This window comes from Pseudorca crassidens, chromosome 4 (genome assembly GCF_039906515.1).
Source record: "Pseudorca crassidens isolate mPseCra1 chromosome 4, mPseCra1.hap1, whole genome shotgun sequence".
In the NCBI taxonomy this organism is placed as follows: Eukaryota; Metazoa; Chordata; class Mammalia; order Artiodactyla; family Delphinidae; genus Pseudorca; species Pseudorca crassidens.
Genome location: NC_090299.1, coordinates 147,859,349 through 147,876,320, shown reverse-complemented (window position 1 = coordinate 147,876,320; position 16,972 = coordinate 147,859,349). Strand labels below are relative to the sequence as shown.

The 16,972-nt window shown below is 39.7% G+C and overlaps 1 protein-coding gene across 1 annotated transcript in view; it reads right to left on the bottom strand.

Annotated features, from left to right (window-relative positions):
* Positions 1 to 16,972, bottom strand: part of SPARCL1 (SPARC like 1) — a 53,914-nt gene that overhangs the window by 15,346 nt on the left and 21,596 nt on the right. The window contains exons 2-7 of the mRNA XM_067737013.1: positions 9,619 to 9,682; positions 4,753 to 4,923; positions 3,389 to 4,366; positions 2,030 to 2,102; positions 969 to 1,087; positions 618 to 738 (exon numbers count right to left, since the gene is read on the bottom strand). Coding sequence (XP_067593114.1) covers positions 618 to 738; positions 969 to 1,087; positions 2,030 to 2,102; positions 3,389 to 4,366; positions 4,753 to 4,923; positions 9,619 to 9,672 — 1,516 coding nt within the window. The 5' untranslated portion in view covers positions 9,673 to 9,682. The remainder of the gene's footprint in view (positions 1 to 617; positions 739 to 968; positions 1,088 to 2,029; positions 2,103 to 3,388; positions 4,367 to 4,752; positions 4,924 to 9,618; positions 9,683 to 16,972) is intronic.

Below are 16,972 nucleotides of genomic sequence, written 5' to 3'. Positions count from 1 at the left end.
GACTTTTGCTCGCATTTCACTGGACAAAGCAACTCATATGGCTGCATCTAACATCAAGGGGGCTGAGAAACGGAATCCTCTCATGTGTCTGGAAAGACAGGAGAGGTTAGTGAGCACTGCTAATGTGGAGAATCACTTAGCGACCAGGAGATCCAAACACAATTGAGAGTATCCTGGGGAAGGAAGACAATTTCAAAAACTTCTGGAGGACTATGCTGTCACTAAAACTTCTTGGCAAAGGCTTCGCTTTTGGAAGAGGACGACTAATTTAACAAAATTCCAATGATTCATCTCAGTTATTAAGCGGATAACATTATCATAGTGGTTCTGAACGCTGACTGCACATTAGAATTGTCTTGGTTACTTTGAAAACAAGTGAAAAAACAATGCCAAGGTTCCAACCCAGTCCAATTAAATCAGAATCTCTTACAGTTAAAGCCTGGACATTATTCTTCTAATTTTTAAAAAAGTCTTCCCAGTTATTTTAATGTGCAGCCTGGATTCAGAACTACATTAACTTTTTGCTATTGTCGCCTGCATATATATGAGTACCTATATATATGTATATAATTCAGATTCATCCAAAACACTTTCAGCAGTGGTGGTTAGACTCTTACATTTGCAGGCTCCAAAGTAATCTAGCTGCAGTTGGTGCCCCTTTTTGGTCCCCTCCAATCTGCACTTAGTAGCAAAGAGATGGCAGGAGCTGGCGTAGGTCTGATTGTCAGTGCCGCAAACCTAAGAAAGACAAGTAGGAGAAAAACCTCAGGCTTGGGGATGTTCATTGGGAAAACACTCTGTTCCTTAAAGTCTAATGAACTACTGTTTCTATTGACTGTTGTTTAAATATTAGATGATAACCTGGGCATTCACTTTTCTCTTTAACAAAAGATTTCAACTGCAAATTACTTTCATTCAAATCACTAACTGTTTGATGTCCCTTAAAGACCATTTTGTAGAAGCCTTACTTGGTCAAGGAGTTTTGTAGGAGGACAAGTCGCTGGATCTTGGCAAGCACAGTGGGGTTTTCCCTGTTGATCAGTCTTGCAGACGTGTCCTCTTTTACACTGGAAGCTCATGCAAGAATCTAACAGAAAAGTTTAGACAGGAAACATGGACAAAGCTAAAGTGAGTACGTAAACTCAAATTCATCCAGACAGTTCCATTTCCATGACTAAGAGAAAATTTGGGAAAACATTAGAAGCCTTTTTAATAGACGCGTTAATTTTCAGGTGGGACCCTCTGGCTCCAGACTATATTGCATAATAGTCTAGATTTCTTTGCAGTTTGGATTGGGGATCTAAAAAGAACAAACAACTTTTCTTGACCTGCCGGCAATGGTCATAGTCTGACGTCTACAGAGCAGTGCTGTGCAAGTTGGCCAAAAGTTAAATAAGCCATGAGAATTTTTATGGTTGAAATTCAAAATTTTGTGATTGGTGTATGTGATTAAGAATTAGGTTTTGGGGGCTTCCCTGATGGTGCAGTGGTTGAGAGTCCGCCTGCCGATGCAGGGGACACAGGTTCGTGCCCCAGTCCAGGAAGATCCCACATGCCGCAAAGTGGCTGGGCCCGTGAGCCATGGCCGCTGAGCCTGTGCGTCCGGAGCCTGTGCTCCGCAATGGGAGAGGCCACAACAGTGAGAGGCCCGCGTACCGCAAAAAAAAAAAAAAAAAAAAATTAGGTCTTTATTAAATATGAGATCTCAATTCTAAGTTATGGATTTGAGTGTAAATAAGGTAGAATCAATTTTTCTTCTTCGAAGCAAAAGGACTTAGAGAAAAAGAATTCTAGCTTTTGCAGTAACATTGCAACCGGATTTCCAGTTTGTAAACACAGTTACCACAGTTGTAGATCAAATGTGCACACGAGAATGTCAACAATTTATGGGAGCATTTCCTTGGGGAGGAATGGGGAGAGGAAAAATTCTGTGCAGTAGTCACAGATGATGGCGTGGGGATAGCGCAACATAGCCTATTCCGTCTCTCTCCTCATATAGTCACAGACTGCTTGCTTAGCCCATACTCACCGACACTGTGCACCCTTGTGTTGCCTTCAGTTGAACGATCATCTTCATTCAGTGAGCTTTCTGCTTTCTTGGCCTTTATAATAACAAGAGCAGAAGTTGAAGTCTATTTTAGGGAAAGCCTTTACATAATTTATATTTCCACTGTGCGTACCTTCACAGAGTTTTTCATACTCCGATCGTTTCAGATCTCAGAAGGAGAAGACACCAGCCGCAGCCGTGGAAATAGACAGTAACCCTCTGAGAACAGGAGCCATTTCTATCTTTATGAACTGGGTTCAGTGCTATATCTCTGGGGATTACCCAATAAACATTGGAACTAACATCAGAAGCGAAGTTGGAACCTCCCCTTTGGTTTGGGAAAACAGTAGAAATGTGGTATTACCATGTGATTCTATAGTTAAGACATGATTACATTAGTAATCTCTGTGACGCTATTGGGAAACGTTTCTTACGAGGTTTCTAAAATGTAAGAAAACTCCTGCCTTAGAATGGCAGCAGAGTTCTCAGGAATCGAAGTTAGTATTCACCTTGCCCACCAAAAGCTGTGCTACGTGCTCCTGGTGGGTGGCTGCCAGAGTTTTGCATGAAAGCTCCAAATGATTAAACAACCAAATTGCAATATGTTTCTTCCCTTCCCTCACCCTGTTGCTGTTTCCCGATTATCATTTTGGTGTGTGTTTGCTTCAAAAAGCTGTAGCTGAAGTCTTTGTTCTTTGCCTTTATAGCTAAATCAATAAACATTGCTGGATCTCTTACGTTATTATGTTAGAGGCATTTTGCTAGACATTGGTGATCAACTTGACTATGACCTGGCACCTGCTATCAAGGCATGAGAGCAGCAGTTGTGATGCCTCCCATCCCTCTTATCTATCAGAATTTACCACTCTAGTTAGTGCCAGGGACGTTCAACTGCCGGTATCTGCATCTCTGTGCCTGGAAAACCACGACACTCTATATGGCCTGCCCAAGGACAGACTGGAAGTGCTGGGGAATTCACACCTCTCCTAGTAATCCTCAGCTTCTATAAAAGCCATAGGTCCCTCACTCTCCAAAGGGGCTAATTCAGAGGAATGTGCTTTCCATGGCTTTAATTATGTACCATTGATTAGCTTCCTTTGTTCCCTGAACTTCTCAAACAAACTGCACTAAAATCCAGGATATGCTTCTAGGGGAACCCAAATAAAACAGGCATTTTCAGACTAATGATGGAGATGTAGAGAAAAATAAATAATTATAATATATTTTAATAACGTACTAAGAGATGAGCACAAGGGATTGCAGGAGCACAGAGAAAGGTCATGGCTATTGTTTGAAAAGCTAACCACTTTATCGGACAAGCATCATTGTAAACCATCTCACCCCTCGGTTTTCTACAGGTTCGCTGGTATCTACATTCTCATTCTCACGTGCTTTTTCTCTTTGCTCCTCATAGTTAATGTGATAGTAATTGGATTGAGCTCTTTCATTCTCCAGGAAAGCCTCGCTTGGGTTGAAGTACTCCTCACTCGCATTGTGCCTGGGGCCATCGTCACCGTCATCATCAGTCCCATGATTTCTGGGCATGATGTTACCATCCGTAGGCTCCACCAGCAAAGGCTCAGAAAGAGTCTTTTTGTCCATCTCCTCATGGTTGCTGATAACTTCAAGGCCAGGCTGTGCTTCTCGGCTCTGCCATTCTTTATCTTGATTGGGCTTACTGATTTTTGATGCAGTTTCCTCTTCCATCTCTGCATTAGAGTTTTCCTCTTCTTGTTCTTGACCGCCCTGTTCAAATTCATCTTTCTGCATCTTGCTTACTTGAGTTGGTTGATAGGACTCTTCCAAAATACCATCAGACCGTGTACTGTCTTCTTCCTGATTGCTGGTAGAATGCTGCTCGGGAACTTCTCTCTCCCTTTCTTGGTTATCATTGTGGGTACCAATTTTACCTGACTCTTCCTCATCTCCATTTGGGATGTTTGGACCCTGCTCTTGGTTTCCTTGAACACTTAGGTCTTGACTCTGTTTGCTGCTCCCGTTCAACTGAGGATGTGGGTCATTTATAGGTGGTTCTTGGTTTTCCTCTGTCTCTGTGATGCTTTCTTGTTGATTAGAATCTACAGTGGGACTAACATCATGACCAAGGAATCTCTCGGGGAGCTTTTCCTTTGGAGGCTCACTCATATCTTCTTTAAGGTCCAGTGTACCTTCAGTTGGTGTATACTCCAAATTCTCAATTAAGTCACTTTCACTTTTCTCTTCATCCTGTAATCCCGGGTGTTGGCTGTAACTCTGGTCCTGATCTGCTGACTGGTCATGGTTTTCCTCCTCTGACTTTAGCACTGAAGATTTTTCAGGCTAAAAAGAAAAAAGTTTATCCTTGAAACAAATGATTATGTCATATCTACATCATATTTACAATTCATAAGCCGACATTGAATATTTCTTCATTCTTTTTCTTCACATAATGTCTTATAAACTTACTTTTGATGTTCTTCACATTCGATAGCTACAAGTTTAACCTGAACTTGAATTTTTTGAAATAAAACAGTTATGTAGCACTTCAACCCAAGAAGTAAAACTCATTAATCCTCACAATTCTGTTAGAGATTGGAGGCAGTTGATGTGATCATCATCTTAAAAAAATTAAACTTAGAGTGAATCAGGTAGTCTCTTTGACAATGCTTTAGAATTGAGACCTTGAGAGACAAAAGTCTGTACTAGTATAACCATGTTACTTTTACCTTATGAGTGGGATGGTCTTCTATGGATACTTCAGTTTCATTTTCTGCATCTTCAGCCCTTACAGTGGGGATTGCAGTGTGCTCAGATGTTACCAACATTTCAGCCTGTTGGAAGGAACTCAAGGAATCAGCAGTTGGGTTGGAATGATCAGATAGGAACCTTGCTTGTGTCTGAAAAAAATTAAAAACTGGTTTGTTATTCATGCCTAAATGTTAAAAATTTCTAGCTACTTTTTTCTTGTCATCATTGTTAGTAGTAATATATTTCATTTATACATCAGTTAAAAGATATTCTCTAGAATTTTTAAAGATACAAGCAAATAGTCAGAATATAATCTTAAGTGAAAACAAAATCCCAATCGTGATGAAGAAAAAGTTATATATGCAGAGAATGGGGGAAGATAGGGCCAAAATGATTTCAATAATAGCAACCTTTGATTTTTGGAATTATTTTCTGTGTTTTTCAAACTTTTACAAAGCGTTTGTACTTTATAATTTTGAAAAATGTTGTTTAGCATAAAGTTGAAATCAAATTAACCATAGGCTATAGCACTGTGCATTTTCTTAAATTAACTTTTAAGTACTCACTGATAATTAGCAGGAAAAGTTATAAACCCTTTATTCAATATTTGCGTACTTTCCTAACTCTATCAGTCTTATATTCATCAGGAAATCATGTAGTAAAAAAATAATTTAATCTTGAACTAATTGAAAAACTGTATGAAACAGGACACCAAGTCTAGTAGGGCTGAACAGCTATGGAGTATTATTTCCTTTACAGGAATAGCTCTATTTCTAGCAAGACTGGAGGCATAGATGAAGAGCTGGGCGGTGATACATGATGGAGAAGTTGAACAACTGGACGTAGAGATAAGAGACCTTCCTTCAAGTCTTGACTCTGCTATTTACTATGTGTGGTGGTTTGACAAATTGTTCATCTGTACTCTCTCATCTCTCAAGGTGAGGTGAGCAGAAATATCAAGGTAAGGCTATGTATACAAGACATTTTGTGAATTTTAAGGGGTAACCCAAGTGAAAAATTACTATAGCTAGTAGTAATATCACACAGTGGTAATAATATGAACTGTCTGATATCTTAGGCAGGTATTCATCACAGATCTTTATTAGAGAGATACTGTGAACACTCATGTCAGACAGGTCCAGGTATAAGTATAAAACTCAGGTTTTATTTGAATTGACTTGTCTTTACTCCATTACCAGGTCCTGTAGTGCTGATTATATAGTGTAAAGAAAGTCATGGAGTACAGGATTTTATTGATTGATTTAATTTTAAAGTGAAATATAAATTACTTTTTTAAAGTTTTTATTTCATATTGGAGTATAGTTGATTAACAATGTTGTGTTAGTTTCAGGTGTACAGCAAAGTGATTCAGTTATACATATACATGTGTCTATTCTTTTTCAAATTCTTTTCCCATTTAGGTTGTTACATAATATTGAGCAGAGTTTCCTGTGCTATACAGTAGGTCCTTGTTGGTTATCTATTTTATTCTATTCTATTCTATTCTATTCTATTCTATTATTTATTTAGTTAGTTAGTTTTTGGCCACACCCCACAGCATGTGAGATCTTATTTCCCTGACCAGGGATCAAACCCACGCCTTCTACATTGGAAGGCAGAGTCTTAACCACTGGACTGCTGGGGAAGCCCTATATTGTTTTATTAATTTTTATTGGAGTATAGTTGCTTTACAATGTTGTGTTAGTTTCTGCTGCGCAGCAAAGTGAATACGTATACATATATCCACTCTTTTTAAGATTTCCTTCCCATTTAGGTCACCACAGAGCACTGAGTAGAGTTCCCTGTGCTCTACAGTAGGTTCTCATTAGTTACCTATTTTATACATAGTCGTGTATATATGTCAGTCCCAATCTCCCAGTTCATCCCTCCACCCCCAGGATTTTTTTTAGATGTGGTTTCTTCTCTTGCTTCTTATTACCTTTTCAACTAAAAGGAATAATCATATTTGAAAAAATTTCCAGAGAAGCCATTTTTAAGAGGAGCATGGAGAAAGAACAGTGGCCAGTTTGGCAAGTTGCTGGCAGGGGCCTGATGGAGGACAATAGTGGAGGAGACTTTCTGCTTATTAATGGAGAACTGCTCCCTGTCTCTGCATCCTTCTTCCTCCACTCCCCCTCAGCAAGCTGGAAGAAAGGCAACAGCTTATCTTTCAGAAACACAGCAGCTTATCTTCCAGAAATTTTCAGAAAGTGAAATTCTGTTTCATTATTCTCTCCACATGTAACAACATACCCTCTGGAAATCTGTGTGGTTTCTCCGAACCATACAGAACTCACTTATTTCTGGAGAATTCAGGCAGGCAGGGAAAATGATACAAGATTTTTAACAGGTATATCCTTTGAGAAGCTACTTAGTTTTTTTTTTTTTTTTTTGCGGTACGCAGGCCTGTCACTGCTGTGGCCTCTCCCGCTGCGGAGCACAGGCTCCGGACGTGCAGGCTCAGCGACCATGGCTCACGGGCCCAGCCACTCCGTGGCATGTGGGATCCTCCCGGACCGGGGCACGAACCCGTGTCCCCTGCATCGGCAGGCGGACTCTCAACCACTGCACCACCAGGGAAGCCCGATACTTAGTTTTTTAACACGGGACTGAGTCTATGAAAAAAATTTTCCTAGCAGGGAAACATCTGGAACATGTCTATATGCAGGCGTGTCATTCAAACATTTAGTTCAAAGACCCTTTTGATGCTTGTTTACATAGTGGCAACAGCTGCAAGGGCAAACCGCATTTTCAAGAGAAAACAATGGTCCTGTGGGAACTTCTTTCTGTGCTGAACATATTAATTATTCCACTTCTGTAATTTCAGAGGAGAATTTATAATTACAGCTGGAGTAGCTCCTCGTTGCTTAAGCATGATTCTTAGCAGTGCTCACAAATTCTTTTTTCTAAGAACTACTTGGTCTGGGTGGCATGGTGTTTATCCTTGCTGACACATCTGTCAACCAGAAGCTTTCCAAAAAACAAGGACAGGGACTTCCCTGGTGGTCCAGTTGTAAAGAATTTGCCTTACAATGCAGAGTACACGTGTTCGATCCCTGCTCAGGGAACTAAGATCCCACATGCTGCGGGGCAACTAAGCCTGCGTGTAGCAACTACTGAGCTCACACGCCTCACCTAGAGCCCGTGTGCCGCAAACTACAGAGCCCCCGTGTCCTGGAGCTCGCGCACCACACAACTAGTGAAGAGAAAACCTGCACGCCACAACTAGAGAGAAGCCCATGCACCACAAAGAAAGATCCCGCGTGCTGCAACTGAGACCCGACGCAGTCAAAAATAAATAAAATATATAAATAAATAATAAATAAATCTTTAAACAACAACAAAAGCAAGGACAGACTCTTAGACGTAGTAGAGAGGGAAGGAGAGAAGGAACAAGAGATAAATTGCTTTGTTTATTTCAGGGAGGTTGATTCATCCATTTGGTGAAAAGGAAAAAATGGCACAAATCCTTTAGTCTGATTAAGGATGATACGGATGCTTTGGGAGATATCCAAATGATCGTCCAAGCTACGGTCCCATTAAATCAACAAAGACAACTTTCAGGTATTTTGAGGCTGCTGACATGTCTCAGATGATCTGATTTGCGTGTGGCTGATTTATTGCAGTGTAAATGGTGGGGCTAGTATATCTGGCTGTGAAGAAAAGAAAGTTCTGGTCCTGTCTGCTTTCAGCATGTTTGCTTGGACGTACCCCCAAGTGTGAGTTAGGAGCTGATTTATGGTTACCATATCATTTCCTGTCCTTAGCCTATTGGGTCTTGCTTTCATTATAGACTCAGAATTTCTCAGCCAGTATGTATTGATCTTGAAGAAAATGCTGCTGGCGAGTGTGGGTATTTGCTCCAAGATTTCTCATACTAATTTCTTAGATTTTTCATATTAGCCTGGTGAGCTTCCATAGGAGAATTTATTTCTTCCTGTTCTCTTTGGTATTTGGGCATATTCCCTGGCTAATAGACTGTTAGTCAACACTTTCAGCTGCGTACTTGTATCTTGTAGAACCTGTTAGCTCTTAAAGAAATACATTTTTTGTCGACCTTTTTTTTGTTGTGTCTCACGGCTTGCGGCATTTTAGTTCCCCAACCAGGGATCGAACCCGGGCCCCCTGCAGTGGAAGCATGGATTCCTAACCACTGGACCACCAGGGAATTCCCAAGAAATATATTTTTTTAAAGTACCTTATTTCCTTTTTACTAGTCATTCATTCCTTGCTTGGGAAAAAAATAATTTGATTAAAATAAAAATGAATTTATCTACAAAACAGAAATAGAGTTACAGATGTAGAAAACAAACTTATGGTTACCAGGGGGCTAAGGTGGGGAAGGGATAAATTGGGAGATTGGGACTGATTTTATATACACACTACTATATATAAAATAGATAACTAATAAGGACCTACTGTACAGCACAGGGAACTCTACTCAGTACTCTGTAATGGCCTATATGGGAAAAGAATCTAAAAAAGAGTGGACATGTGTATATGTATAACCGATTCACTTTGCTGTACGCCTGAAACTAGCACAACACTGTAAATCAACTATACGCCAATAAACATAAAAAAATTAAAAAAGAGAACTTCAAACCATTCTATAAGAACATTTAATTAATTTATTTATTTATTTATTTATTTAGGGAGGGTGGTCCCTGATTTGTTTATTTCTTAAAAATTTAGGGCTATATAAAATCAAAAGCATCTCACAAGTGATATGATTAACATGCTACTAAGTAAATAGCACAAGCTGAAGAACATTTTCTTTTAAATGGAGGATTTCTAAATTGAATATCAGGAAGGAGAGATGTAACAATAGAAGAAAGGATATTTACCGGGATTGCAACTGCAGTTTCCAAAATGAATAGGAAAAAAATCACAGACTTCATTTTTCTAGACCTGTAAACCAAGAAGATAATTAGCAGTAGTGGGTAAAATTTCCTTGTAAAAGATTAAAAGATACTCTGCTTAGCAAATATTGAGCTTGATACTGTCCTTTGTATTTAAAGGCAATTGTTGTCCTTGTGGACTAACATATCTGAAAAGACCGATTAATGACAGTTTTTACCCAATCATGTCCCTCTGAGAATGACTCCTTGATTTTTTGACCCAGCTGTGTTTGGCAGAACGTGTCTTTGTTTTGTTTTGTTTCTATTAATTTATTTCTTTTATTTTTGGCTGCGTTGGGTCTTCATTGCTGTGCACGAGCTTTCTCTAGTTGCGGCGAGCGGGGGCTACTCTTCGTTGCGGTGCACGGGTTTCTCATTGCGGTTGCTTCTCTTGTTGCGGAGCACGGGCTCTAGAGCGCAGGCTTCAGTAGTTGTGGCACGCAGGCTCAGTAGTTGTGGCACACGGGCTTAGCTTCTCCGTGGCACGTGGGATCTTCCCGGACCGGGGATCGAACCCGTGTCCCCTGCGTTGGCAGGCAGATTTTTAACCACTGCGCCACCAGGGAAGCCCACCTAGCTTTGTTGATGACTGTGCTTTCTTGGATAAAGGCTTTATGCAGATCTTGGTTCTGAAGATTTGTGAGTGTTCACAGTGAATGCAAAAGTCACAAAGTGAAGTAATATAGTGGGTCAGGTTTGGATTAAACAAACTGCTTCTTTGGTGTTGGAGAAACTCATACATTCAATAGAGATTTTTAGAAATGAGACATTGCACTGCCCTACAGGGGCCATCCATGTTCACTAATTTAGAGGTCGCACATTGGGAATCTGTGAGCTGGTGGTGCCTTGCAGATGGGTTGGGTTTGGCAGGCACTGTGTGTTTTAAACTAGCATTCTAAAATCTGGAGCTTTCATGTGAAAGTTCAGATTTGTAGTTTCTCTTGAACCATTGAGCCTCTTAGCACCACTATGTCTTTATGGCAACCGCTGGCTGGATCTGAGTTGAGACCATCATCTATAAGTGATGCTGGCAGTTGTACCTGGTCTGTCTCATTTTTGTTATTTGCCATGCATTTGAGTTTAATTAGTTCCAAATGAACTTATTTAATTTAGAGATGAAACAAGTGAGGCTCAGGGAGGCTAAGTAAATTGGCCTCCACATGAACTCTTAAAAGAGTGGGCTGTCTACATTTTCTTGCAGAGTATCCCTAAGCCTGGTAGTCTGAACTCTGACTGGGATTAGGGGTACACTTTTTATTCTTTAATAGAGATTCTCTGGATCTCCCAGAACTAGAATATGACTTTTTAAATGATTTTTTAGAGTCATAGCTTTATATATAAATACATCCATACAGCTTTAAATATTACTTTGATGTTTATAAAGAAAGTGAGGAATTTCTTCTGCTAGTTACTCAATATTTTTAAATAAATGCTCAAGTGGGTATTTAAAAATATCTTAATATTTAACATTATTCAACTAATTTAATACTGTAACAGCTCTCACTTCACACACACACAGCACATGCACGCACACATGCACACAGTACTCTTCTTCTCCTCCTTCCCCTCCCCCTCTTCCTAAAATAATTGTATCACAATTCTTATTTAAATCATTATTTGACATTATGACAAGGTAAATATTCTTCATAGCTGAGCCAAGTAGCAGTTTCTTGTGTTGAATAATACTTATGTTTCTTTTGTTGAACAATATTTTGTTTTTGTCTGGACCTAGAAATTGTCTCCCTTTTCAAAGTACTTTCCCATGTACCCATCACTTATTCTTCCCAAGGTAGATGAGGCTATTAAAATAAATCATAATCTAGAATTTAACGTTCATTCACTCTTTTCACCAGTATGTATTAGGTTTATGGAACTCTAGTCATTTATATTTTAGATCAGCATATTATTACTTGTCTACTGTTTTGGAAAACCATTAATATAGTATAGTTTCAGGCAGGGTCTCTTTATCTTGGCACTGTTAACATCTTGGGCTGCATAATTTTCAGTTGTGAGGGCCGTCCTGTGCATCGTAGGACATTTAACAGCATCCCTAACTTCTACCCATTGTATGTCAGTAGCAAGTCCCTCAATCCCCACCAGTTATGACAACCAAAAATGTCTTTAGACATGGCCAAGTGACCTTGGAGGGCACAGTCACCTGATTTAGAATTACTGTCTTAGTAGAAGGAACATGGTGCTTTGGGATTAGAAACACATGTATTTGAACTTGAACCCACATTTGCCATCCATGTAATCTTTGGAAAATTACTTAACCCTCTGAACCTCAGATTCCCCATCTGAAAATGGGGATAACGTCTGTGATGGTTAATTTTATGCGACAATTTGACTGGCCTGTGGGATGCCCGGGTATCTGGTTAAACATTATTTCTAGATGTGTCTGTGAAGGTGTTTCCAGAAGAGATTAGCATTTGAATCAGTAGACTGCATAAAGCTGATTGCCCTTCCAGTGCGGGTGGGCTTCATCAGATCTGTTGAGGGCCAACAAAAAGTTGGAATAAGGGAGAATTTGCTCTCTCAGCCTCCCTGTGTGAGTGGGAACATTGGTCTTCTCCTGCCCTTGGTCTGGACCATATACCATCAGTTCCTGGTGCTCAGGCCTTCAGACTAGAACTGCACAGTTACATGAGATCACCATGCTTACTGGGTCTCCAGCTAGCAGAAGCCAAATTATGGAACCTTATCAGTGTATATAGTTGAATGAGCCAATTTCTTATAATCAGTCTCTCTCTATATATAAACATAAACACATATCTATTCCCTGCCACCCTGGAGAACCCCAATACAACATCTAATTCAGTTTTGTGAAGATTAGAAGAAATAGTATTTGTAAAAATGCCTGATACCTAGGAGATGCTCAATACATCTTTCTTCTTTCTTTTTTCATTTTCCATAAAAGTCAAATTGCGATTCTTAGCTAAACAACTTAGAGCCTCAGAAAATAATAGAATTTAATTTTTGCTGTGAGGTCAGAATAATTTTTCAGTGGACATTTAGAGTCTCTTTTGCCCACACATTTACCAAAGCTCCCTTTAACTTGAGGAGTCTTTCCTACATTCATCACAAATAACAATGGAATTAGGCTAAGACACCGTTACCACATTTCTTATAAATGGTAGCGACATAAAGAGGAAGCAAAAATCAGCAAAAGCATTGTGGGTTTTAAAACTAATTTCCTTCTGATTTTAGTTTTTATAGCACTATGTATAGCTAATTAAACTTGAGAAAATATTTCCCTTTGATTTGATCATAGGATCTCACAAATTCCCTTCACTTTCTTAATTCTAATGCAGCTGAATGAGTCAAAAAGAAACATGTGCCCAGTTGGCCAGAGCTTGCATCACTCATCTACTCTCTTATTCATTTATTGAGCACTTACTAGACACTGCCTAAGCACAGGGCTACATGGTTCCTGTCTGAAGAGTTACAAACGAGGAAGTCAAGTAAATCAGTGATTTAGTATCATGTGATGAGTATGTACATAATGCTGTGGAAATACAGATAAGAAGCATTTACAGTTAGGTAGTTAATGTTGCTAACATTTACTGAGTCCTAAGGGCTTAAGTTACAGGCACTGTTCTGAGGGGTTTGCACATAGTAGCTCTTTGAATCTTCCCAACAATTCTACAAGGTAGCACTTTATTTTCATCATTTTATTAGTAAGGAAACTAAGGTTAAGTAACGTGTTCAAGGTTACTCAGTTAAGTGGCAGAACCGACATTAGAGACCTAGCTGTTTGGTTTTATGTCCATGTTCCTAATCAGTACTCTGTACTGCCACTGTATAGAAAAGACTTTCAGAGGAGGGAGTTCTTAACCTGAGATCTGAAAAACCACTCAGTACTAGTTAGCTGTGTGAAAGATGGAAGGGCAATCTAGAGGGTGGAAACAGCATGGGGGAAGGTCCAGAGTCATAAGACAGCATATGTTTGAGTTGCTAGGGTGTTAGTGGGTGAAGCAGAGGGAGATAAGGCTCAAAACAAGGCAAGTCTCTGTGCATTAAACTAGGAATTTTAAGTTCCAGTTGAAAAGCTATGGGTCTTCAATGACTGTAAGTGGGGGAATGATATAATCAGATCTGAGTGTTAGAAAGGGTCCTTGGGACAGCGATGTGGGGGACAGATGAGTAGAAAGACTTACTAGGAGGAAATTGCAATATCAAGATGACAGGTGGTCAGAGCCTTAAATTTTGCCTCTGGTCTTGAGAACGGAAAAGAGGGGGATAGATCCAGCTTGTACTGGCTCATGAGAGCCAGTTGTTAAATTTCCAGGAATTTGGTGAGCTGGCTATTAAACAAAGCCATCACTGAAAATTAAAGTATATACACTTACAATTTAGTTATATTAAAAACAAAAGAAATAAATACTCAAAACTCATCATTTTATACTTATTTTACTACTTTTACTGCTACTACTCTCTTGAAGTTATTTATGCCTGTTGTATCTGTAGGTGGAAATACTATATAATGTGTGGTAATGCACTTCTCTTCCCAATTCTATTCAGTGATGTCACATTAGTAGCTTGAAATCAACCATGGTGGGAGGATTACACCATGGAAATTATCAAATGCTACTCATCCCCCACCCCCTGCAAAAGCTGGTAGCTAAACATTTGCCAGTATACCACTGGATAGTTATGAGAAATATTTAAAGCCGGAACAGATAAGACTCAATGTCAAATTGTATACTGTGGGAAGAAGCGAAGGACGAGTCTTGGGCTATCACATTTCTAATTTGGGCAACTGGGTAAAGGGTGGTGGTAATACAAGTATAAGGGATTATAAGAGTTTTAGAGGAAAGATGATGATTCGTTTTGGACTTGTTGGATTTGAGTAGAGATATACTTAAATGAATGGGTCTGGAGGTAAGCATAGAGTTTGGGGCTAAAGGTATAGTTTGAGTGTTTTTCGCATGAAAAGCTATACAGTGAGTAGAACAGAGGACAGGAGCCAGAACCCTGGTGAGTGAAGACCATTAGGTGCCATTAGAGGATGGGAAGAACTAAACACACAAAGGATGAGAGAAAGGAGAGTCGCATAAGAAAAAGAAAACATTAAATGTTACAGAGAGGTCAAAGTAAACAAGTCTAGAGATTCTCCACTGCATTTGGAAATGCAGAGGTTACTGGAGAGTTGAGGGAGTGTAGTTTTGGTGCAACGGTGTTGGTAGAGGCCAGTCTCCAGTGACTGGGGAGTAGATAGACAGTAATGGAGTGAAGACAGTGAGTGTAGACCACTCTTAAGATGGTTGGCCATGAAAGGAAAGAGAGTGAGATGGAGATGGTAGCTAAAGGGGAAATGCAGTCACAGGAAACTTTTACTTGTATTCAGATGTGGTCCTCCAAGTCTTTTCTATGCTGAGGGGGAAACATAAGTAATGAATGAGAAGATAGATGGGAAGAGAGGAGACGTGGTAAATATCATGGCCTCCAGGGACCTGCACCTCCTGGGTTTCATACCCTGTGATTTTGCCCTTGGTTTTGTGACTAGTTCTGGCCAAAGGGACATTAGCAAGTAGGATGCCAGCAGAGACCTGGGAAGCACTTGCAAAGTGGGATTTGTCCTCCTGTGGAAGCCATCTTCCATGCTATAAAAATGCTCGGACTAGAGGCTGGTCCAGACCACTGAATGATAAGCAGCCACCTGAAGAGAACCCTGGAGGATGAGAAACCACAAGGGATGGTTCAGCCCCAGTTAAGCTCCCAGCTGGTTGGAGCCTCATGAGTGACTCCAGACAAAGTCAACAGAAGAATGACCCAGTTGAACTCAGTACAGATTGCAGAGTCATGTGCAAATAGGGGGACTGGTTTTAAGCCATTTAATTTGGGGCTGGATTGTTACGCAGTAATAGATAACTGAAATGGGGGAAAACAAAGAAGTTGCCTGAGTCATTGGGGAGGCAATATTGCACAGTGATTAAAGACGTAGGCTCTGAAATGGGACTTCCTGGACTCTAATACTTAATTTGCATAATCTTGGGTAAATTATTCAGCTTTTAGGAATCTCAGTTCTTTATCTGTAAAATCATGATGGACATTAAGTGAGGCAATAGACTCTCAGTAAGCCCTTGATAAATATTTGCTGGTCTCATATAAGCACAGGTGGAAGGTTTAACTTTGAAGAGAAGGAGACTCTTTGTTCTTCCAGACAAAAGGGAGGAAAAACTGTAAGGATACGTTGAGGTGAGGCCCCTAGAAATATCAGTCATTAAGTTGGGCTTAGTTACACCTTCCTCACATTTATAGAGCATTTCACAGTGTATAAAAGATTTTCTTGTATACTGTTTCACTTTATCCAACAAGAAAAGGAGGGTAGATAATATTTAGCTATAAAGAAACAGAAGCTTGAAGAATATAAATTATTTGGCTAAATGTGCAAGACTTAAGAGGTGAGCAAGGACTAGAATGTTGCACTGTGGACTCAGAATCCAGGGTTCTCACATGGTCTCGCAGAACAGGCTGCAAACTAGAAATGAGAAGTCTGGCTTTGGGCCCTAGTACTGCCAAGTCCTAAATGCTACTTTGAGAAAATTACTTAATCTCTCCAAACTTCTTCTATAGAATGGGAATAACAATTCCAATGTCAAAGGGAGCCACTGAAATAGGGAAGCTCTTTGCAAACTCTGAAATAACATACACGTGTAAGTGATTATTATTTCCATTGCTCTGCCTGGTGGCTGTCATCAATATTATCATTATAGCCATTTATGTCTTATATTTAGTGTGGTATAAGGGAAATGAATCTTTAGTGTTCCTTACTTTTTCTCCTCCCTCTTTTCATGTCTTCTTCCCCTTGGTGATATCAAGCTACCCAGGAGTCCTAGTTACAAACTATTTTCACATTTAGTTCACTCAATGAAACAAACGCACATGTCCTATATTCCACATATTTAAATTCTAGTTTTCTACATGCAATGAATCCATAGGTAGAAGATAAGAAAATGTCTAAGTTAATGTCTTTCTAGTCTGAGTAAGAGGTATCTTCACATTGGCCTTAACCCAAAGGAGCTATAGAATGCTAATATTCTTGGCATAGCTGTGGAGAAGACATGAAGGCAGGATAAGTATAGGGTTTGTCATCTGAGCTTAGGTGGCCAGTTGTGCAGGATTTGGGGGAGTCAACCCCAACTTTTGCTTCATGGTCCCTGATTATTTACTGTGTCCCAGGTTGGAACTATTTTTTAGGGGTCTCATGTTTATTTCCATCCTGAAATCAAAAACAAAATTTAAAGACAGAATATGGTTATGTCATTTAGAATGTTTATAGCAAGTGGTGGGGGGACCT